Source organism: Eubalaena glacialis, chromosome 15 (genome assembly GCF_028564815.1).
Source record: "Eubalaena glacialis isolate mEubGla1 chromosome 15, mEubGla1.1.hap2.+ XY, whole genome shotgun sequence".
Lineage (NCBI taxonomy): Eukaryota > Metazoa > Chordata > Mammalia > Artiodactyla > Balaenidae > Eubalaena > Eubalaena glacialis.
Window position 1 is genome coordinate 1,080,755 of NC_083730.1, and position 22,393 is coordinate 1,103,147.

Consider the following 22,393-nt stretch of genomic DNA (forward strand, 5'->3'; position numbering starts at 1 on the left):
ATCCTTAATTTAACTAAACAGTAAGTAACGGAGAAGCACACACATTTTTATTCCCTGAGAGAAGCTCTGCCATGAGCATTATGTTCGTGTCATATAAAAACAGAATTAGAATTTTCTCCCAACACTCCTGAAAGAGGGCTGCGCGTGTTCCACATACAGAGGGAAACATGCACGACACACACAAGCCTTCGCTTCAAAAGCACTTTTCTCCTTCTGTGTTTTAACAAAACTGTACTTAATGAACCTGCATAAGAGATCAGACCTAGAAACATCCCCAAGCCAGGCTGCTTGCTGCTTCTGGAGAGTTGCCTTTCTGGACATCTTCATACAAATGGAACCATAATACATGGTCTTTTGTGTCTGGCTTTTTGACTCAGTGTAATGTTTTCAAGGTTCATCCATGTCCTAGCATGACTCAGTACTTCATTCCTCCTTCTGGCTGAATAATACTCCAGTGTATGGATATATCACACTTTTTCTATTCCCTAGTTGCTGGACGTTTAGGTTGTTTCAAATGTTTGGATATTATACATAATGCTGCTAAGAACATCTGTGCCCAAGTCTTTGTGTGCACATACATATGTGTTCATTTCTCTTGGGTAGATGCCTAAGCACAGACTTGTTGGGTCTTAGGGCAAACGTATGTTCAACTTTTAAGACACTGCCAAAGTGGCTGCACTGTTTTGTATCCCCACCAGTAATGTGTGAGGGTTCCAATTTCTCCACATCCTCTCCAAAATTTGCTATTGTCTCTGTTATTTTTTACAGCCACTCTAATGGGTATGAAATGGTATCTCATTGGCATTCCCTATGACTAATGATGTTGAGTATATTTTCATGTATTTATTAGCCATTCATATACCTTCTTTGGAGAAATGTCTATTTCAATCTTTTACCCAGTTTTTGACTAGGCTTTTTGTTTTATTACTGAGATATGTGTTCTTTGCATTTTCTAAATGTAAGCACTTTATCATACGTTCATCTTGTATGTTGCTTGTCTTTTTTTGGGCATGCTGCATGGCTTGTGGGATCTTAGTTCCCTGACCAGGGGTAGAACCCAGGCCCTGGCAGTGAAAGCGCTGAATCCTAACGACTGGACTGCCAGGGAATTCCCTTGTCTTTCTTTTTCTTAATGGTATCTCTTGAAGCACAAAAATTTTGAATTTTGATGAGGTCTAATTTATCAATTTTTAAATGTTATGGACTGTGTTCTTGGTGTCATATCTAGAAAAATCTTCGCCTAATCCAAGGTCTCAAAGATTTTCTCATATGTTATCTCCTAAAAGTTTTATTGTTTTAGCTCTTACATTTAAGTCCATGATCAATTTTGAGTTAACTTTTTTGTGTAAGGTGAGAGGTAAGGGTCTAAGTTTACTTCTTCCAGTGTATCATTTAAATGCTTTTTTTGGTCTTGTTTTGTTTTGTTTACTACATATATTCTTAACATTTTCTTAGTGGTTCCTCTAGAGATTACAATATACTTAATATCTATTTCAGATTAATACTTATTTCTAATAATATATAGAAACTCTGTTCCAATGTAGCTTCCTTCCCTACTCCTTCCTTTCTACTATTATTGTCACACAAATGACATTTTTATATAAGCCCATCAGCACAGTTTTGTAATTACTGTCTTATGTATTTTCTTTTAAATAAGTTAGGAGAAGAAAAGTTTTCTTAGAATGCTTATGTTGTTTTTTTAATGATGTAATTATTTTTACCAGTGCTTTTTACTTCTTCATGTGGATCTGAGTTACTGTCAACCTGAAGGACTCCCTTTGGTACTTTCTGTAGGCCAGGTCTGATGGCAATACATTCTCTTATGGCATCTTTGCTTATTTCTCCTCTATTTTTAAGGCTAGTTTTGCTAGATAGAAACTTCTTGGTCACCAGTCTTTTTCTTTGAGCACTTTCGAGGATGCTGTCCCACTGCTTTCCAGCTTCCATGATTGCTAATGAGAAGTCAGCTGTTGATCTTTTTGAAGATTCCACGTACTGTACCTGATGACTTGGTTTTTTCTTGTGGCTTTTAGAACTGTCTCTTTTTCTCTGACTTTTGACAGTTTGGCTATGATGTGAATCTCTGAATTTATCCTACTTGGAATTTGTTGACCTTTTGGGATGTCTACAATGTTTTTCTTCCAATCTGGGAAGATTTTGACCATCATTTCTTCAAATACTTTTTCTACCCCTTTCTTCTCTCTTTCTGGATTCTCATTATGCACACATTTGTATGCTTGATGGTGTTTCGCTTCTTCAATTTTCTTTAATCTTTTTACTTTCTATCCCTCAGACTGGATAACCTATTGACTTTTCTTCAAGTCTGTTGATTCTTTTATTCTGTCAGCTCCAAAATGTTGTTCAGCCCTTCTAATGATTTTTCATTTTAGTTATTGTACGTTTCAACTCTAGAATTTCTACTTGGCTCTTTTAGAAAATGTATCCCCATTTGGTCAGACATAGTTGTCCTACTTTCCTTTAATTCTCTAAACACAGTTCCCTTTAGATCCTTGAGCATCTCTATGGTGGCTGATTTACTTTGCTACTAAGTCCAATACCTGAGCCCTCTCAGGGACATTGTCCACTGCATGTGGGTTGCTTCTTCCCCTGTGTATGGGACATATTTTCATGTTTCTTTGCATGTCTCATAACTTTTTGGTTGAAAACATTAGAGATAGTACACTGTAGCAACTCTGGAATCAGCTCCCTCCCCCACCTCCCTCATCCAGGATTTGTTGTTATTGCTGGATTCTTTTTTTCCCTTAGTTGTTGCTTATTTGATTAGTGACTTTCCTGGACTAATTCCATAGATTCTGTATCTCTGCAGTGTGTAGCTGCTAAGTTCTCTGTTCCACTTTTTTAAAAGAGTCTTGCTTTTATTTTTAAGCCTGGCTTCCTAGGGGTCACCCTCAGGTTAGCATCCTTCAAGGATCAGTCAGGTTTCTCTGAATGCCTTGAACCATTAGGCCTCCCCGTTTTGTCGAGGAGATATGTGTGCAAAGGCCGCCTCTGACATGCCCTCAGTTCACAGTCAGCCTGGGCTTCACTCCTGCTCGTACAGTCGCGAGGTGAAGGAGCCACAGGTGAACGGCTGGGCCCTCTCCTTGCCCAGGTCTTCCTGAGCGTGCACACACCCATACGCCTGTGTGCGGTCTTCCTGAGTGTGTACATATCCCTGTGCACGTGTGCAGTCTTCCAGACCCCCAGGAGCATGTCAGGGCTTTTCAGAATCCCCTGTGGTCACCTAGTTTGGCCAGGCTCCTTTGCCCTAATTGAGATCGCAGCCTTGGGCAGCTCCAATGAGCATGATCCCAGCCATCTGCTATTTTTTATGCTGCCCTGGGAACGAGGCTTTTCCAGGGAGCTTCACGACCAAAGGACTGACTGTGCTGTGGGGATGGGGTTTTTTAACAGAGCCCCAAAGAGGCCAGTCTCCTTCACTGTCAGTGAAGCTGCTGGCTTTTCACGGCTACACTCCATGGAGCTGGGGAGGGGGGACGGGAGTAGCCCCAAATTACACCACCACAGATCCCGCGTTCGTTACCAAGGTCCAGTTTCCCTTGAATAAATGCTTTTCAGTTTTTTCTGCCTCTGGTTAATGTTCAGACTCTGGGATAATTGATCTGAAAGTTTCGTCAGTGTTTTTACTGCTTTTAGGGGTGCTCTCTCACTGAGCTCCTCTCTCCACCAGTTTGGAAGGCCTGCCTCTCTTCCAGTCCTTCTTGGGTCATCAAAAGTGCCTCAGTTAATAACCAGAGATTCTCGGATGAAGAAAAAAATATACCACACTTCTCTTTGGCTTGCAAGGCCAATTCATACTTGAAAGCTAGACTTCTGAGCAGGAGTCTTTGCTCACTACATCTCTAGTGGGTTAAAAAAAAAAAAAGCTCAATAACACAGCTCAACCTTGAGAGTAGAGAGACTGTGTTGAAATCAGGGCTGGCGGATCAAGGTGGTGTCCCTGGTCCCGTCACTCACCAGCTGTGTCCTGAGCAGGTCGAGTGACATTTCTCTCTAAGCTTCAGCCTCCGTCTTTGTCAGCTGGGGCTGAATCGGCAGTTTTGCCCACTCATAGGATTGTTGTGAGGCTGAATAGGTCAATAGAGACTATATATAAAAGTCACTCTGGAAAGAGCCAAAGGCCACACACAGGTACTATTTTCGCCATTTGGGTTTTCTGTGTGCTGGCGATGATGTGTCAGGTTGGACTGGGAACGACCTTCTCAGCTCTGACGGGAAGACGGTTACTCCAATACCAATTATCCACGTTCTTCTCTGCCTGGACGTGATGGACGGCTGTGCCAGGCGCTCTCTGTCCCTCAGGAATCCACATGAAGAGGGCACTCTTGTATCAGGGGTCACTTAGAAGTGCCACGCCACTGACCCTGTGCGTGGCACTCCAGGGCAGGGCCGCCACGTGCCTGGCTGCCCTCGTGAAAACACGGGCGTCCAGCAGAGGGAGTCGGAGCCCTCTGTGGCCCTGGTCACCACTCTCCCCAAAGAGACGCCAAGCCCTGATGGTCCATCATCACCTGGGCTTTTGAATGTGGCTACTGTGCTTCTGGACACCTTTCCTTCTGGCTTCACGCTCTGGTGAACACAGTACAGCCATGTGCTCTGTGCTGGCTCGCAGATCTGAGAGGATCTGTCAGGTGTGCTCATTCTTCAGCGAGAAAGCGCTTTGAAATGTATGGCATCAGAGAGAGAAAATGCAGAGACCAGGCCAAGGTTGTGCAACCTGGTCTGAAACGGAGACGGAGCTCATCAAATCCCCCTGGAAAGATGCTCGCCTCTGCAGAAGTATTGCCACACCGGAAAACTGCGTCACAGTCCTGACGTGCTCACTTGCCAACACCCTCCCACCCTCAGAGCCTGCCCGAGACTGGCGACAACGCGCCACGAGGCGCCCGAGTGGCCTGCACGCAGCCAGGTCCGAGCACCAGCTTCCGTCGCCAGTGTGTCCGGGACCAAGTAGACCTAAGTGGTTCTAGTTCCACAAGACCTTTCTAGCTCTTCCCTCTGCTTTCTCCCCTCTTTCTTTCCCTCAAATTAAGAACGTCAAACAGCTCTCCCATCTACAGAAGGAAATCAGCTAAGACCTAGGATTAAGGGAGAAGGTGAATATTAGCTGAAAGCAAACCACCAAATTCCCCTCCAAGTGCACAGAAAATAATTGGGCTGGAGAAGACCTGATTAGAAAGTCAAAGCAGTCCACGCTTCTAGCTAGCGTCTACATCCTGCAACTGAGAGGCGCCCCGAACCTCGGACACCTAAGCTGCAGTGTCATACGAGCTGCAGGAGACTCTCAAACGTCCTAGCCTAGCAAGCTGTGTCCCCGGGGCCAAATGCAGTGCCCTATTTATAGAGGCCCTTACTCAGCGGACACCTCAGCGCAGTCCCGGCCTTCCCCTCCTCCTCCGCGAGGGGCAGATCCTAACGGCTGCTGCCCTGCAGCGCGGCCGCAGCGGCAAGCACACACCTCCCAGGGCGCGGCAGACGCGCAGTGCTCGAGCGCTGCCCGTGGCGGGTTGACAGTGGTCGACCGCTCCCGCCACTCACGGGTTGTCGCTCGGGCCCACCTGGTCAGGGACGAGGAGGAGACTTGCGCCCAAGCCTGCACACCGGTCTGACCCACTTGGAGGCACGGCACCCCTGGAGGCTCAGCCCCGAGTCCCCGTGCACACGGACTCTGGCGCCCGGGAGGCACGCACCGCCGGGTGGGCGAAGCGGAAGTGAGTGGGCGGGGGCTCCGCTCCTCCGGGTGGCGGCTTCGGCCCGGGCCCCGGTGGACTCCACCTCGGGAGATATAGCCGGCAGGTCGCCACGCCACCAGCATCCGCCGCCTCCGGTGGCACCCCAGGGGCCCGGGCCTTAAGGACTGCCCCTCAGGAGCCGCGTGCACGGCTGAGTGCGTCCTCCCGCCCACCGGGTAGCAGCCCACGTCTGCAATGTTAACAAGCCCGTGCGTTTGACCTGCAAGGCAGGCTCTTTCCATCATCACTAGGAGCGGGGAAGGCCTCAGAGCCGGGCCCTGGGCCAGGTTAGTAAAACTTTCCATGAGGAAAGCTCCGTGTTCTCCCCCAGAGCAGCCCAGGCGCAGGAAAGAAGGGGGGACGCGCGGGGCGCGCAGCCAGACGCGGGGCAGACACGGCCCCGGCCGCCTGCTCCACCTGCTTGCTGTTCTAATGACATCTAGACTCGTGGAAACCCGAGAGCCCCTGCAGGGGCCCGAGAGGGCCGACGGTGGCCGAGGCCGCGGGGCGGGCGGGGGGCGACGCGGAGGGGCTGCTACGGTGGCAGGCAAACCGACACCCCGGGAGCCGTCGCTTGGGTCGCAAAGCGGGATCCTCATGTCAGCAAAACAGGGCCCCTTCACGTTAACGCTGGCTGGATAAACTCTGCGAGCTTCAGGGACGCTCACGATGACTTTCCAGCGGATGTACGCAAACGGCACACAGACTACCGTGCGCGTGTGTGTGAGCTGCCCACGTTTACACGTGTGTCAGTCAAGGACAACGCATCAGCCGCAGAGGGGTGCTGCTGTGTGGTCGTGTAGCTCAGCTCTGCGAGGGGCAGGTCCCAAAAATCACACCAGGGAAATGGCTCACGTGTGGCTTCTATGACACATTTAATCTACATTCAAAATAAATGAGGCCCATAAAGCTAATTTTTAAAAGAAAAGGTACTCCGTGGTACTGCCATGATTGAGAAGTCCGAATGGAGAGCCTAAATTTCACGAATATTGTTGAACCAAAGAATAAATTATAATTGGAACTATTTATGGGCCAGACACTTTTGAAACAAAACCGAAGAGTAGAAACAACTAAAAAAAAAAGAAACCCTATTAACAAGTTGGGGTTCGAGGCGAGTCCTCGTGCACTTGAATTGTTCCTCGAGGTAAATGGAGACTTGGGACGTGCGTGAACCCTCCACATCTGGGGAGTCACTCCGCAGACTCAGCGGGTGGCTTCCCGCGTAAGGCGCGGCTACCTTTGCGATCTCTAAATGATTCATTTACGTGTCCCAAATGCCCCAGGCTCTCTGGAGCTGGACATAATATCCTATTATTGCCTTTTTCATTCTACGTTCCTGGAAAGCAAAAAACCCAAATAAAAAACCAGAACACATGTGAAATAAGCTCTCATTCCTCACAGACCCGGCGCCATTAGCATCACAAACAAGCCCGAGGAGCCCCAATCGCCCCCTGACTCAGAGTGGTTGCACCCACGAAGCAAGTAAGGGCCAGAGTCACTGCAGCCTCGGCTCCTATCAGCCTCTGAGAGCCCTGAGGGCGGGAGTGGTGAGGGGCGAGGCCAGGCGGGATGTTACCTAACCTGTCAGCTTGGGGTCTGGACGTGCAATGGCTCTGCGTGCCTGGAAGTGACATGGGGCTGAGTTCGCTGTGTGAGCCGTGGTGCACGGCTGGTCCCTCCTGCCCTGGCAGAACGGTGCCACGGCTCTCGGGGCAAAGCCCAGGCGACAGCAGGTCATACCCGCCAGCGCCCCACAGGACCAGCAACCGCGTCCTGCTGAGACAAGGCCTGGGGAGGGGCCGCCGTGCACAGCCTGAACCGCCCCCTCCCTCCTCCCCCTGCGCCCTCCTGCTGGTCCTTGTTCCCTGGTGCCTGTCGTCAGCCAGCCACCCCAACTACTCGCCTCTCCCTGGGTGTAAATGACAACGATGAAGTCTTTGCCTTTTAACGTCAAGGTCACTTAAAATCAGCGTCTAGTTTTCTGATTTAGTTTTTCGCCCTCGTCTCCGTTTTCTCTTCTCTGCACCTTCCTGGGCTGGGCTGCCAATTAAAACCAAGACATACAAGGGAAGTCGCGCGTGCCTTAGAATGAGGCCGATGACCCCCTCCCCAGGCCCCCTTCCAAACCTTTCACAGGGGCCTGTTTTCTAAATCAGGGATCGGCCCCGGCCGACCGGCTCCCTCTCCCACCCAGGCCTCGGGGGCCGCGCTCTGTACACACCCCCTCGAGGCACGCCATCCTCCGCCCCAGAACAAGCGGGAGTGTGGACATCGTCCCTCTTAACAAACTAACTTTCAAACCCCTCAACCACAAACGTTTACCGGTGGGACCGGCCAAGGATCAGGTCACTGGTGCCAACTCAAGGCGTCCAAGCTGTACAGGAACCTCGGAGGCCCACACCCGCCCCACGACACCGGCGTACCCCTCCCACCACCCCCATCAGGAGGGACCAGTAAGAACCCGCCCCAGAGCCCCTCAGCATCTGGGTCGGGGAGGCTGGGGATTCAGGTCCCCACGCCCACGATGTGGGCCTTCATTCTGCACTAGGTGGTCTTTCGAGGACTCACGAGGGACTGACCTGTGTCTATATCACAGCTCCTGTGAGCGAGCGAGCGAGCGGGTTCCGGGTGGAGGAACCAAGGTGAACACGGACATGTGGCCTCAAGGTCCCTCCAAGAGCCCCCGACACGCAGCTGACAGTCCTGGCCCCCTCTCACGAGGACAGACGTGCTTTCTGCTGCTTCCACTACAAGACTTCCAGCAAGAGCTGGGCCCCTTCTCTATGCTGAACGCCTGTGGACGCGGGGAGTCTTCAGCCGCTCAGACAGAGCAACAAACACTTGAGCTGCTTTCCTGAGCGGGGACGGACGCCTGACCGGAATGTGTGTGGTTCCAACTCCAGGAGAGAAGCCCCACAGCCTTAGTTTTCGGTGGCCACTTCCAGGGCGGTTCCTCCAGCCTGTGTGCTCAGACCGACCCCACGGGCCCGAGAGCCCCACCGCAGGGAAGCCGGGCTCGTGCGAGGCCGCCCCCCAGCCACGCGGCGTGTGCACCCGAGGACCCCCTCCACCTCGGGGGTCTCCCTCTGGGAAAGACCGCTCGGGGGGGATGCTGGGTGCAGCGTCCACGCAGGGGATGTCCACCCACAGGGACGTGTCGGGGCCACTCTGCACGGGGCCAGGGCAGCATTTACTCTTTGCCGCTCAGGGCTCTACCCTGGTGTGGCTTTAACTGGGGAAGAGCAGGGTGGCACCGAAACACCACGCATGGGGGTGGTGTGAAGATACACGCACATTCGCGGACACGCGTTCACCGCTTTCTGGGGAAGCCTCACACCGTGACCCCAATCCTGACCAAGGAAACCGACGTCACTTTGCTCTCGTGGCCAAAACCGAAAGGCTGCGTTGACAGCTGGCCCGGGGGATGGACACAGAGTAGAAACCAGGGCCCACAGGGATCCTTTCAGGACAGAGTCCCTGGAGCTGCTGTCCCAGGAGTGGCCGCAGGCGCCCCCGGGCCCCCCCCCGGCTCGCCGCCCCACCTGACGCTCAAGTGCAGGCGGGCCGGGAGCACGGGGGCCTTCCTGCTGGTGAAACCCCGGCTGCAGCACCCAGCCCAGCAACAGGGCTGGACCCCGTCAGCTTGGCCACCCAGGCCTCAGGGTCTCCCAGGTCCCTGTCTGCTCGGGGGGCAGTGGGGCCCCTCCCAGTGCCTCCCCTGCTCTTTTCTGACGCAAGGCTACGTGCTTTCAAGCGTTCTTCTTCTGTAAGTGCCCACCCTCAAAGCAGGCGACCCCTTTGCAGGGTGTGCTGGTGGGATCCTAGAGAGGCCGGGGTCCCTCCCTCCCACCCTCAGAAGTGCTTTCAGAGGCACCGCCGGAGTTCAGGGGCTCTTCCCCTGACGACCATGTTCTGGGCCCTCGGCAACTTTAGGGGGTTGGTCACGGCCCAGGAGGTGCCGGGTTCACCTAACCAGACCCCTGCGCTCACGATGGGACCGGGATGGCGGTCAGGACGGAAGGAGGCCCTGCTCCCCACCCCGCTCACCCCGGCGCCTGCAGCGTGAGGAGACGCCGCCTTTGAGCCCAGGGTCCGGCCGAGGCGGGCCCCTGCGTCTGAGGCTGGACGCTGGCCCTCACGTCTGCTTTGCGTCAGCAAGTTCCGCCGTGGTCCTGCTGGAGTCTGGGCGGGGGTCGCAAAAGGCGCCCGCCTCCCTCCTCCAGGCCCTGCTCAGCCTCACAGCTTTCGGGTGAGAGCCTTGGGCCCCCGTCCCCCACGGGCTCTCCCGGCCCTCCACCCGCCGACGACACTTGTCTGCCCACTGTTTTCAGGGCACACGTGTGGTCCCGGGGCCCCTCAGGCAGAGGTTCTGAGACCAGCCCAGTGCGGCTTCCTCTGGGGGACGGGTTCTCTCTGCCTTGTTCCAGGCTGGCTTTGGGCGCCCACACGGACGGACAATCCACGCAGGGCCCACGAGAGCACTGGATGACCTCTCACCCACCAGATCACGGGGCCCCTGGCACCTTTTCCCAAAGGAAAGAGAAAAAAATCTTTCGACGAGGTGCCTTCCGCTCTCATTTTATAGGAAGACCTTGGGGCTCAGATTTCCACACGAATTAGCCTGACTGCGGGTGTCTCGAGGACGCTTCGTTTCCAAATCACCCTGAACGCGTCTCCGTGGAGTCCGGGTGCCGTGCTGGGACCTAAGCCCCGGTCCAGGGAGCCACCGGCTCCTCATCGTGTGATCACCGAGCTTCCAACAAGCCTGTCACGTGCTTAAAGTGTTCTCACGAGCTGAACAGGTGCAAGTCGCTCGCTTTTAGCTGCGCGAATACGTAAAAGCGGTTTATGCGACTAGAGAAGCAGTTCGGACGCTAGGAATCAAGAAGCTGGAGCCACGGCCGAGCCCAGGGCGGCCTCCCCTCCTCACAGGACACGTCAGCTCCCGGGGGCGCCGTGCTCCACGCGGCCAGGGCCGGCACACCCGGGCGCCCCGAGCTCTCCCTGTGCCGCCCCGCGGACAGTGGACCCGAGGGTCGACAGCCACGGGCCCCCACCGGGCAGAGCTGTGCGAGCCCGCTGGCTGGCGGCAACACTGCTGGCCGCCAGGGGCCACCGAGGGTGGCAGGAGCGTCCCGCAGGACACACACGAGGCGCGTCCCAGCTGGGCGGCGGTGCACGCGCCCCTCCTGCCGCAGCGGACCCACGGCGCCGGGCTGGCCGCGCGCCCGCCCGCGAGCACTTACCGTCGTCCAGGTCCAGCGGGTCCAGCTCCTGAGGCTCTCGCTTGACCGTTACGGGAAGGGGGGCCAGACTATGATTACTGTCCTCACGCACCTCGGGCGCTGGCAGGGGCCGGGCGGCTGCAGGCTCGCTGCTCGGAACCTCGGACGGCTGGCGCTGCTGGTGGCCCGTCCCGGGGGGGCGCGCGGGGCTGCAGGGCTGCAGGCGGGTCGGCTCTTGGGTCCCGGGCGGCAGCGGAGAGGAGGGACTGTGGGGACAGAGCGCTGGCCGGCACCCCGGGGAGCAGCTACCACTTGACGGCGGACTCACCTGTGGCTGCAGCGGGGCGGGGGGTGGCGGCTGGGGGGGCCCGGGAGGCACACCCGCGGGTCTCGGCGCCTCCTGGCCGGCGAGGACCCCACCGACTGGCCGCGGAAGTCCGAGGGGGCCGTGGCCTGGGCCGGCCGTGGCCGGGCCGTAGGGGGCGCAGGAGAGGTCGTGGAGCTCGGGGCTGGCGCTGCTCTGTGGACGGGGCGGGAAGCCGGGCACGAGGCAGGAGCCCGGGTCAGGCGGCAGGGCGAGTGGCTGGCCGTAGCAGGGCTTGGGGAGCGGGCTCAGGCCCTGGCTCATTGGTCCACAGGTGAGGGCAGGCTCGTAATCATCACTGGGCTCCGTTTTTATGATTGGAACTGTGAGGAGGAAAAAAAAGTTAAGTAAACACGAGCTGCAGATGGGAGCCGTGGGGCGGGCCTGTGGCTAGGATACCCTCGGAAAACAAACAGCGCTTTGACTGAGTCCCTGTGTGTCTCCTGCCTGGCTCTCCCACCCAATTAAAAAGCGGGTGTGAGTCATCGGCTCCAGAAAGCTGCAGCTGGTTCTCATACCGAGAGCGCTGTTTTCCTTGGAATCTCCCCCAGCACTAATGTGCTATAAAAATCCATTCGCAAACTGCAGGAGAAGCCTTGGACCCAAGGGCCCGTGGATTTGTAGTAATCAAAGGGAAATTTTTAACTTGGACGTACTACTGCATTTCTGCTGCTACTGACGCCCTATCTGATAAATGTCTGACACTTGGTGAACTTGAACAGTAAGATGGCGTTTGGAAGTCAGTAAAAATCTGACAGAAAAGATAAGTGTCCATTTGCTGTAGGAGAGAATCCTTCAGCCACTCAACAAAGAAAACAGTTCCACACGAGCAAATACGCCATCCCTCCCTCCTGCTGCTTCGTTTCCACTGGAAACAACACACAACCAGCGATCACGCAGCTCCTGGGGCAGAGCTGGAAGCCCCCAGACTGCTTCCAGACCACTCCCCTGTCCACCCCTCGACAGGAAGCCGGTGGTGCAGAGAACCAGGCTGGGAGGAGGGCATGATGGGGACGGGAGGGTCCCTTTCACTCCCCTCCAGGCCGTGGGCCAGACCAGGCGCCGAGAGGGTCGGGGAGAAGGTGAGCAGATGTGCCGCGGGGCCTGCACAGGGGCTTGGGCTCCACCTCGACCACAGCCCCAATCCCGCCCTTGCTTACTTCCTGTGACCCATTTTCTCGTTGGTTCCTGCCTCTTACACCAGTTTACAGGAGACATCCCGGTGGTCAAATTATCCTGAGAGTGACTGGTAAGGGCGCACTTAAATGCATAACAGATGCCCAGCGCTGCCGCAGCAAACGCAGGATGGATGATGAGCTGTCATCAGACCCCTCCTAATCGTATTTTCACCTCTTCGTGTGTGTGCTGCTGGATTCCTGGCGGCAGGGGCAGCCACACGGAGGGAACGCCCCTCGCCATCCCAGCCTCCTCCTTAAGTAAATAAAGATTCTCTCCCGAACATAGCTTTGCTTTAACAAAGGTCTCAAGCCAGCAAGGATGCACATCTCTTCTGTAACAGCCGGGCCCCTGCAAATCCACAGCAGCCGTGACGAGGAAGACGGCCTCTTGCGAAGCCCGTCCGCAGGGGCACCTGGGCAGCACGGTAGCCACGTGGCTGGGATCCAGGTGACACTCCAGACCCACTGATGCAGGAGCACGTAACTCCGCTTAGCATCTCCAGGCCCTGGGCTTTCAACTCAGGATTCCCAGAGAAGCTGTTTCCTTTAGTTTTACCCTCATTGTGCCAACTTCCCAGCCCCTGCTCCCATTCTTCCCGTCTCTGACGTGTCTGCACACTGGGCAGGGAGGCGCCTGGTCCCCGGGTGGTGCTGACAGCTGGAAGGCGGGGAGGAAACACGTGGGTGATGGTCATCGCGGGGCTGCCGCGGGAAGTATCCCTGCCACCCGCAGGGCGAGCCACGGTCGGCCCCTCGTTGTCCCTGAAGTCACGTCAGGCTGAGAGCTGCGAGGCCCTAGGCCTGCGCCGTAGGACGCGGTGCCTCAGACGCCCAGAGCCCGGTGTGCCCAGCATTCTTGGACAGGACGCAGCCAGCACGGCGGGTGTGGGCAGCGCAGGCGGGGGCAGGCGAGCCCGCGGAGGGCGCACGGGGCGTCCTCACCCCGGGTGCTCCGTCGGGGGTGTGGGTTGGTTTTCATCAGCCAGGCCGACCACCCACAGGGCCTGGCCTGCCCCGGTGCCCACACTCACGGTCCTTTGCTGGGGAAGGGACCTCTCTCCCTCTCTCTGTCACAGCCAGCTAGGGCTCTGTGTGAGGGGCTCGAATCCCCGCAGGACTGGATTACAGGGAAAGCGTCACTGGCTGCCGGCAGGACACCGAGAAGGGCCGCTGTCCGCCATCCTCAGGTGGCACTGATCTCCGTGTGGCTCACACACTGGGGAAACGCCCGCAGGTCCCGGCAGCAGCCGTGTGCGTCTCCCGTGGCTCCGAGGGGTTCCTCTGCAGCGAGGGGGTGAAGATTCCCCACGTGAACGTGCCCTGATGCAGGGGCCGCAGGCCCCAGCGGAGGCGTCGGCACTTGGTACAGGGGCTGCTCACAGTCTAGGCCGGGCCCCCAGATTCGATGTGCCTGTGGCCCCGTGTCCCAGCGCAAGTGCAGAAGCACCTGTGGCTTCGTCAGGGGGCCCCTCAGGACCTAAGGGTCTCTCCCCTCCCAATCCGCATGCCCGTGGCAGCAGCTTCTGCAGCCCGGGGTTTCTTTTTTTAAAATTTATTTATTTATTTATTTATTTATTTTTGGCTGCGTTGGGTCTTCGTTGCTGCGTGCGGGCTTTCTCTAGTTGCGGCGAGCAGGGGCTACGCTCCCTTGCAGCACGTGGGCTTCTCATTGTGGTGGCTTCTCTTGTTGCGGAGCACAGGCTCTAGGCACGTGGGCTTCAGTAGTTGTGGCACGTGGGCTCAGTAGTTGTGGCTCACGGGTTCTAGAACGCAGGCTCAGTAATTGTGGCTCATGGGCTTAGTTGCTCCGAGGCATGTGGGATCTTCCAGGACCAGGAACCCGTGTCCCCTGCATTGGCAGGCGGATTCTTAACCACTGCGCCACCAGGGAAGTCCCAGCCCGGGGTTTCTGCCGCGAGCACCTACCGGCTGGGGTCCCCGCGTGGAAGCCCACCTCAAGGAGGGGCCTCTGCTGGGTCCAAGCTCTGTGTGCAGCCCGACACGGGCTCCTGCCCCGAGCTGGGCATCCCAGGGAGGCGGGCGGGGGTAGGGGAGTGGCCTGGGGCAGCCTTGACACAGATGCACGTCCTCGCATGTAAGAGAACATGTGATGTGCCGCGCCCGCTTCCCGCTACAGTGCCCAGGGTGTGAAGGTGGCCGTCAGCTCCAGCACAGGCAAGACGGCCTCTCCCAGGAGCAAGCGGCCCTGCCTCTGGTCCTACAGCCTCAGGCTCCAGGACGGGCTCTGCAGACGGCACTGCGGGGCTGGGGGCAGCCTCCAACCAGAATCATCCAGAAACGGCCAGTGGGCACAGCTGTCACTAAAAACAGCCCCGACAAACCCATATGACCCCGGGGGGGGGCAGGGGGTGGATTCGAAAGCTGCTCGTGGGGCCTGTGGCGTCCAGAATGGCAAGGGTTAAATTCTGCATCAGCGCGCTGAGGCTCAGAGTTCTCGACCTTAAGGAAATACGTGTCTAGCAGGTTAAGTTAAAGCCCTGCTGGGCGCCTCTCTCCTGCCCTGGATTTTCAGGCAGGCACGAGGGCCAGCTCGCCCCTTTCGTCCAGGGTCCCCCGAGCTCTTTAAAAACCCTCACCCTGTCTGCTCTGCCGGCTTTGGAGGTGCAGCCGGGAAAAGGCCGCGGGCCTGATTTACGTGCCACGCAGCCAGCCCAGGCCCTGCGATCCCGGGGGCTGGCGGAGGGCAGGAGCGATCTGGCGTCTGTGCTGCTGGCCGCTTCAGTGTCTGTGGTTTACGACCTGTTTAAAGCTGCCCGGTGGCACCCGCGTTAACTCCCTCTTCACCCTGGGGGGCTTTCTGGGAAAGTCTCAGCAAGACGATCTTGAGGGGCCTCTGTGGGCCCAACCCGGCCGAGGGCGCGAGGTGAGGTTCAGGAAATGCATCACCTTCCCATGGCATCGGGACCCACCGGATTCTTCCCACGGTAGGGTGGAGACGTGACCCAGGCGGGACCCCTCCCCACCCCAGCCTCCGGGCCTTTGCGGGCGCACGAGTCCTTGGTGACCTGGCTGAGCTGGGCCTCTTTGCTCAGCTCAGACGCCCTTCCCTGCATTTGCAGCCTCTCCGCACCCGGGCGGTGGGCCGATCCCACCTCTGGAGGCCCCAGCACGAGGCCACCACTATGGGCTCCCTTTGGGCACAGACTCCTGTGCACTTAACGGAGACAATCCCCACCCTGCCTGCCCTGGGGGCAGCGCACAGCCCAGAGACGGTGACCAGGACAGAGACCCCAGCGCCTCAGCGCCAGGTAGGGGCAGTTCCAGGCAGACATGGAGCAGACGCGGGGCCCGGGGCATGCGCACCCGCTACCCCCAGGGCACCTACAGAGTCTAAACGCACCGAAAGCAGAGGGTGCCTCCCGCCTCCTCTGGGGAAGAAGGGGACCTGCCCGGCCGTGGGCCCGCCTGCTGGCCACCCAGTGGGATCGGGGAGGCCCAGGCAGGTCCGGCCGCCTTTCCGGATCCCCCGCCAGACCCGCGCCTCCTCGGGGTGGACGCTCTCCAGGTCCTCGCGGTTCACAGAGGCGGCCGCACTGCCGTGTCACTCACGTGGCCAAGCAGCAAGTGTGAGCCTTGCTCTGTCCGCAGGGCGCGGGGCGGACACATGGCCCCCCAGGCACAGCTGCCCCACCCCATCCGCACGCCCTCCCGACGCCTCTCAGATCGCATCCATCGGTGGAAATCGGTGCCCACGTCCATACCCTGCCCTTCACCCGGGAGTTCAGTGGATTTTGCAAATGGCTACCCATGACTGATTCACTGGAAGATCAGACAAAGGCAGCAGAGGCCCTCGGCTCACGGCCACTCGGCCCTGGGCCAGCACCAGGACCTGGGGCAGAACTGAGGCCTGGGGTCCTCGACTTGGCCTGACCCCCAGGATCCCAGGTGGATGGAGAAGCCAGTGGGCAGTGTGACACGACCCCTGCTGGGGAGCGGGGCTCACACCCTGGCCTGCCGGCCGTTACACAGAACGACGCTGTCTCTCTTGAATCGCGTGATCACCTTCCCACCGTCCCCGGGCAGACAGGTGGAGCACAGCAGCCGTCTCGGGCTCCCCTCACACCTGTGTGCCTGGGGCTCATGCCCAGACCAGGGCCCTCACACAACGAAGGAGGAGCTGGGTGTCCCCCACCAGCTGAAGAGCAAGGCCCAGTGGTCCAACCACAGGACGCCCGTGCTCTGACCCAGGGGAGGCCGAGGCCGGCTGCTTGGCAGCTGTTGGGGAGACATTTGGGCCTCGGCCCTCTTGAGTACCAGCACCACGGGAACCCAACTGTTTTATTCAGAAAACTTTACGCGCCTGTGACAGACCAAGCTCCTCTGTGAGTCCCCGGAGCTCAGGGTTTTACAGACATTCGTATCCCCGGCGCTTCGCACGGCGTCCAGACGCAGACGAATGAAGAATAAAGGCAAAACGGACGCAGAAAAGCAGGCCAACCCGAAGCTGCACCAAGAGAAAAGCAGGCACTCCTACACGCACAGCTAGTCTCCTGCACACACGGACGGACACACAGACGTGGCCACACCTGGGACGAGGGCGAACGTCGGCACTGCTCCCAGGTGGATGGACTCAGAGCCCCGGCAGGCACCCGCCGGCTGCGCGGCGCTGGGGCTGATCCCGTGACCCCCAGGCCTCGGTTTTCCAGCCGTAACACAGACGTGACGGCCACCTAAGAGGTGGTGAGGGACCCGACGTGGCATGAGCCGTAAGGGCGGCGGCACCGAGCCTCCCCCGCACGGGGACAGCGGTGCAGGGCCCTCCCTCTTCCCATCCCGCTGGCACAGGGAGCAGCGGGGCCAGGGGTCAGGCCTGGGGCCACAGCCCAGCTCTTTGGCCTCGGACAGGCCAGGGATGCTGCTGCCGACTGAACTGTCCCCCAGACGCGGGGGCTGAAGCCCTGACTCCAGGGTGACTGTGTTTGGAAATGGGCCATTAGGAAAGGAGTCGGGTTCAGCGAGGTTGGAGGGGCCCTGATGCCGTAGGGCTGTGGTCTTAAGAGGGGGAGAGAGGGTCTCGCTGTACGTGGGGGACATGGCGAGAAGTGGGTGTCTGTGAGCCAGGAAGGGGCCCCCGGACCCGGCGCTGCTTCCAGCAGCCTCCAGGTTGTGAGTGCGCATCTCTGATTGGAGGTGCCCCTGACCTGCAGAGACGTCTGGTGACATCACGGGTGCTGAGCACCCCCCGCAGGAGAGGACGCCTCCTGTGACCGCCCCCCGCCCCTCCCACCAGGGCCTCAGCGGTTCGGCTCCGGCCACCGCCCTGTGCAGAAGAGGTTCTGAGCCCCGGAGAACGAAGCTCAGACTGTCTTCCGTTTGTTAGCGGCATTCGAGTAACAAATTTGTTACTCGAATTGTTTGTTTGTGTTTGACACAAACACCAGGAGGGTAGCTTCAGGGCACGACTTTTCTGAGGCAGGAAACGTGGTGACAGGAGCCACCTGCACCGCCGGCCCTCAGCAAGCGGGCCCCTACGTGCGCGTCCAGGGCCGAGAGGGGACTGGGGGGCGGATGGACCAGTGGACGAGGGGACTCACAGACCCCACCGCTGCGTGGCGGCAGGGACCGCGTTTCTCCCTTTGGGGACAAGCTCCGTCTCCCCTGCACGGCACAGCCAGCACTCGCGCCAGGTCCTCGGGTTCCCAGAGGACAAGGCTGGGCTCGTGGCAGGAACCTCCCGACCGAGACACCACAGACTCTGCCGAGACGCCAGCTCCGCGGTGGCGGCAGTGCCCGCCAAGCCCAACGGGGTGGCCTGTCCTCTCTTGGGTCCTCCCAGCCTTTCTGGGGGTGCTGCCTGGCGGCCTGTGCGGGAGCGTCGAGTGGACACCGAGAGACAGTGACCCAGGGCTCCCGGACGGCGAGCGATGGGCCGGCTTCACAGCTCTGTCGCGGGCAGTCGGGGTGTGAGCGGGTGAGCTGGCCTTGCCGTCTGTGGCGCCAGCCCCGCGGCTCCAGGGCCCTCAGCCGGGGCTCCGACTCCCGCAGTTAGGCTGACAACGGCCTTCAGGCAAAACAGAGCACACGCGCCAACGAACGCGTCACTCGGACTTCACCCACTGTTGCCAGCACTGCGCCTGAAGGGAACGTGATTCACCCTCCTGTGGTTTGACCCAAGCAGCCGCGCACCGAGGGCTGTGACTTGGTGGGGGGCCGTGCTGGGGTAACCCCCGCGCCGAGCGCTGTCGTGGGCAAGCCCCGGTCCCCGGGGGAAGGGGTCACCAGGTCTTCCCTTCGCAAGGCTGTGCTCAGACATCTTGGGGGTCCGGCCTCACTCCCGACTCACGTTGCCTTTGCAGTCGGTGGCCCGTGGCCCTCAGGTATCTGAACAAAACCACCCTCCCCCTCGCCGTACCGCCGCGTGTGACGGTTTCAGTGGGGGAGCCTTGGGTGTGGCCACGCTGGCCTCCTGGCCCCGGACCCCCCGCGGAAAGGGCACCCGCCTTCTTTCCCAGCAGTTCAGGCCCCACGATTCACCCCCCTCATCCTCCTCTGTTCCAAGCTCAACCCCCTCCCTGCGGATTCAAGGCCGGATCGGGGGTCTCAGGCCGGTGTCAGCCAAGACGGTCGACGGCGTTGACCCCATGGCGGCCTTTAGAGGGGAAGCCCCCTCCCCTTCACACGCCGGGGCTCTCCTGCCACCGGGTCTGGACAACTCACGGCGAGGCCAGCAGCGTGCCGACCAGACACACCGTGAGGAGTTCAGGCCCGCGGAGAGCGCTGCAGGGAAGGGCAGCTTCCAAACCCTCCCCACGGGCCACGGCCCGGCCCTGACTCGTCCCTCCAGGGGGGCCCGGTGGGGGGCAGCCACTTCCCTGCCTCTCTGCGGCGGCAGGTTTAACGTGGAAAGAAATGAAAACATCGGTCCCTCGTTCTCCTGCTGGAACAGCGAGAGCGCCCGTAAAACTGGGAATTTACTAACAGCAGCCTCCGGGACGTGGGAGTTCCCAGGAGAAGGCGCGTCACAGCACCTGCACGAGCCCGACGTGCACAGCCGTGCACCGTCCCCCGCCAACGCACGCTCACCGCCACGCGGCCGCCACGCAACTGAGCCGACTCAGGAAGGTTCCAGAAGGCCCACGGGCAGCGGTCGTGCCACCAGCCACAGCGGGCGCCCCGTCCCGGCTCCCGCCAGCCTGCACCGGGCCCCACCCAGCTCCCCTCAGCCTTCAGGTGGGAGTTTCGGGTGGGCTTCAGGCCCAGGCTTGAAACCCCCGGGCCACCTGGAACGTTCCAGCCCTCCACACGCATGGGTGGCAACGTCAGCACAGCCTGCTCTGCGGGGAGGCTGGCAGGTCCTCTGAGACGAGGTGAGGCTTAGCCCGGGGCCCAGGTGCGGGCAGCGGCTGGTCTGCACCCTCACCTGCGCCTCCCCCGTTCCTGCCAGGAGAAGGAGATGAGAAAACTCGGCCGCACAGGGCCCTTTAGGGGGCAGGACAGGGACCGCGTGGGGGACGCTATCCTCAGAAGCCTGGCCTCAGCGGGCTCTGAACACAGCTGCTCCGAGCAGGCGCCACGTGCCAGGCACACACGCAAACGCGCACACACACGCGTGTGCGTCTGAGGATCAGAGGCACGGCTCCCTGCGGTCAAAGCCACAGAGATGCAGCTGTGGCACGTGGCGAGATGGGGACGTGGCCCATTTCCTTCTGAAGCGCAGGACGGGGCGGGGAACCTGGGGGCCCGGGCCCTGGGGAGGAGCCGCCTGGGTGCGCTCGCGGCCGCTCCGCTCTTGGCGGCTGCTCCCGGCTTCGCTGCTCCGCCTTCCAGACCCCCTCGGCCGCGGAGGCTCGGGAAGGAGCTGGGGCGCCTTCCACGGTCACTGCCCGGCGCGCACACTGACGTCGGGAAGGTCAGTACTTCAGGACGCGATGTCAATTCCACGAGCTCGGGAAGAAAGAGCCAGACGCTCAGTGGAAAAGGTCAACCCAGAGCTCGCAGTGAGGCCATGGCCGCAGGGCTGACCAGCTGAGCTGAGTGGCCGCCTGTCTGTGAGTCCGGCCGCCAGGCCCGGCCGCCCCGCTGAGCTGGACCCAGCACGCGGGGGGCCCTCGGGCCCAGCCCCTCCGCCATCGGCAGAGGCCACGCGGGCGCCCGCGTGTCCCCAGGGCCTCCTTGGCTGACCCTGGCGAAGCTCCAGGACCGTCACCCCGAGCAACAGGTGGGCAGGGGCCCCGGTGCCACCGCAGGCACTCCTGGGAACCAGCTAGAAACATCTCAGGGGAAGAGACGGACCCTCCAGACCCAAGGATCTGTCATGACTGACTTCCTCATTTTAGGAACAGGCTGACTTTGGCCCATGACTCTGAAGTCATTAGCTGGGATTCCCCCCTAGTGTGTGAGCTGCCACCCCTGCCTGCTCGTCCTGGGGTCACTGGGCAGCGTCGGAAACGGGAGCCCTGGGGACACGGCCGAGGTGGACGCCGCCTTCCCCCCGAACCCAGGGGCCGCTCCCCACAGAGCAGGCTGCTTTCCGTCTTTAACTGGGGCTGTTTCCCCGGAGTCTCGGCCTCGTGACAGGTACCAGGGCCCCTCAGCTCACAGCGCTGGAGAGAGCGGACGCTTTCTTTCAGGAGACTGCGGTTAAACCCAGACAGCGACAAACAAGAAACTGAGGAAAGCCTCCCTGGCTGCACGTGGGTGGGTCCGTGGCCTTTCCCGCAACTGCCCGGGTGTCCGCTCTGCTCTGCCCTTGACCTTCCCGCCAGGGACCCCCGCTCTACACACTCTGCTCGCTCAGGGTGTCCTACACGCACCTGGAGGCTCTCCCCCAAACACGGCCCCCAGAGACGGGGAGGGGCCCAAGCTGCCCAGGCCCCGCGCAGACCCGCGCAGACCCGCGCAGACCCACAGCCGGGCTTCCTTCCAGTTTGAACAACACACACTAACTTGATGCGTCAGACGGCAGGCGACGGGGTGGTAGGCTTCTCTGCGGCGGAGGCTCCGGGGGGTAAGGACAGGCTGAGACCAGGCGTGGGAAGGAGGTGACAGAGGTGGCCCGGCCCACCTGGCCCCTAACCGACACCTCCTGCTCAGCCATGTGAAGACTCAGCCCGAAGCTGCAGGGGGCAGAAGCGACCGCGAGAAAAAACACCAAACCTAAAACTGGAAGCTCGAGTTCCGGTCTTTCACTGGTCCATTTATTTTTTAAAAAAGAAAAGCACAGAAGGACGGTCCCCACGATCCAGGCACGGAGTCAGGGCCGGCTGGGGTCCCTGCTCCCAGGGAGCTCACAGCCCCACGGGGCACGGCCACCCAGGAAGGCAGGGCAGGGCTGGGGCTCTCGGGCGTGGGTTCCACGGACCCCTCGACCCCCTGGGGATGGGACAAATTTCCAGAAGAGAAGTGAAGGGAGACCAGGGCCTGATGAAAGCAGCATAGGCCACAGAGAGCCAGCCAGCCATGCTCCGGATGGATGGGTGGATGGACAGACGGGTCTGTGGGTGGGGCTGGGTCACCAGCTCGAGGGACCGGGGGGTCCGGCTGACGGTCCACGGAGCATGAGTGATGGGTGTGCTGGGCCGACATGGGGGTGACGGGGTGCGGAGCAGGGGGCAGGTCAGCCCCTGGTGGGAGGGAGCCTGTAGGACTGAACGGCAGCTGTAGGGTTAGGGGGAGACGGTGGCCCCTCGGCAGCCCTGGCCCAGCATCTCAGTGACGTGTCTTTGGCGGCCTCGCTACCCCACCTGAGAGGGGGGCCCGGTTTGCGTGCAGACCCCCTCCCTCTGACTGGGGGCGTCTGTGTTAAGCGGGAGGTGAACTTGGAGCAGGAACTGCAGGAAACGACGTTCGAGCTGATTTCTAAACTGCTTTAGAAAGTAATTTTTCTTTATAAGCCCAGGTTTTCTTTAACGC

At 59.4% G+C, this 22,393-nt stretch overlaps 1 protein-coding gene across 5 annotated transcripts in view; it reads right to left on the minus strand.

The window, feature by feature from the left end:
* NFATC1 (nuclear factor of activated T cells 1) overlaps positions 1–22,393 on the minus strand; it is a 103,759-nt gene that overhangs the window by 20,512 nt on the left and 60,854 nt on the right. For 3 of the 5 annotated variants that reach the window (XR_009697318.1, XM_061169088.1, XM_061169089.1), the window contains exon 9: positions 11,000–11,665. Coding sequence is in view for 4 of the 5 variants with exons in the window: in XM_061169088.1 (XP_061025071.1) it covers positions 11,000–11,665 (666 nt within the window). In the remaining variant the exon portion in view is untranslated. Of the gene's footprint in view, positions 1–10,999; positions 11,666–22,288; positions 22,348–22,393 lie in introns of those variants that run through there. The other 2 variants (XM_061169090.1, XM_061169091.1) reach the window with 2 other exon arrangements.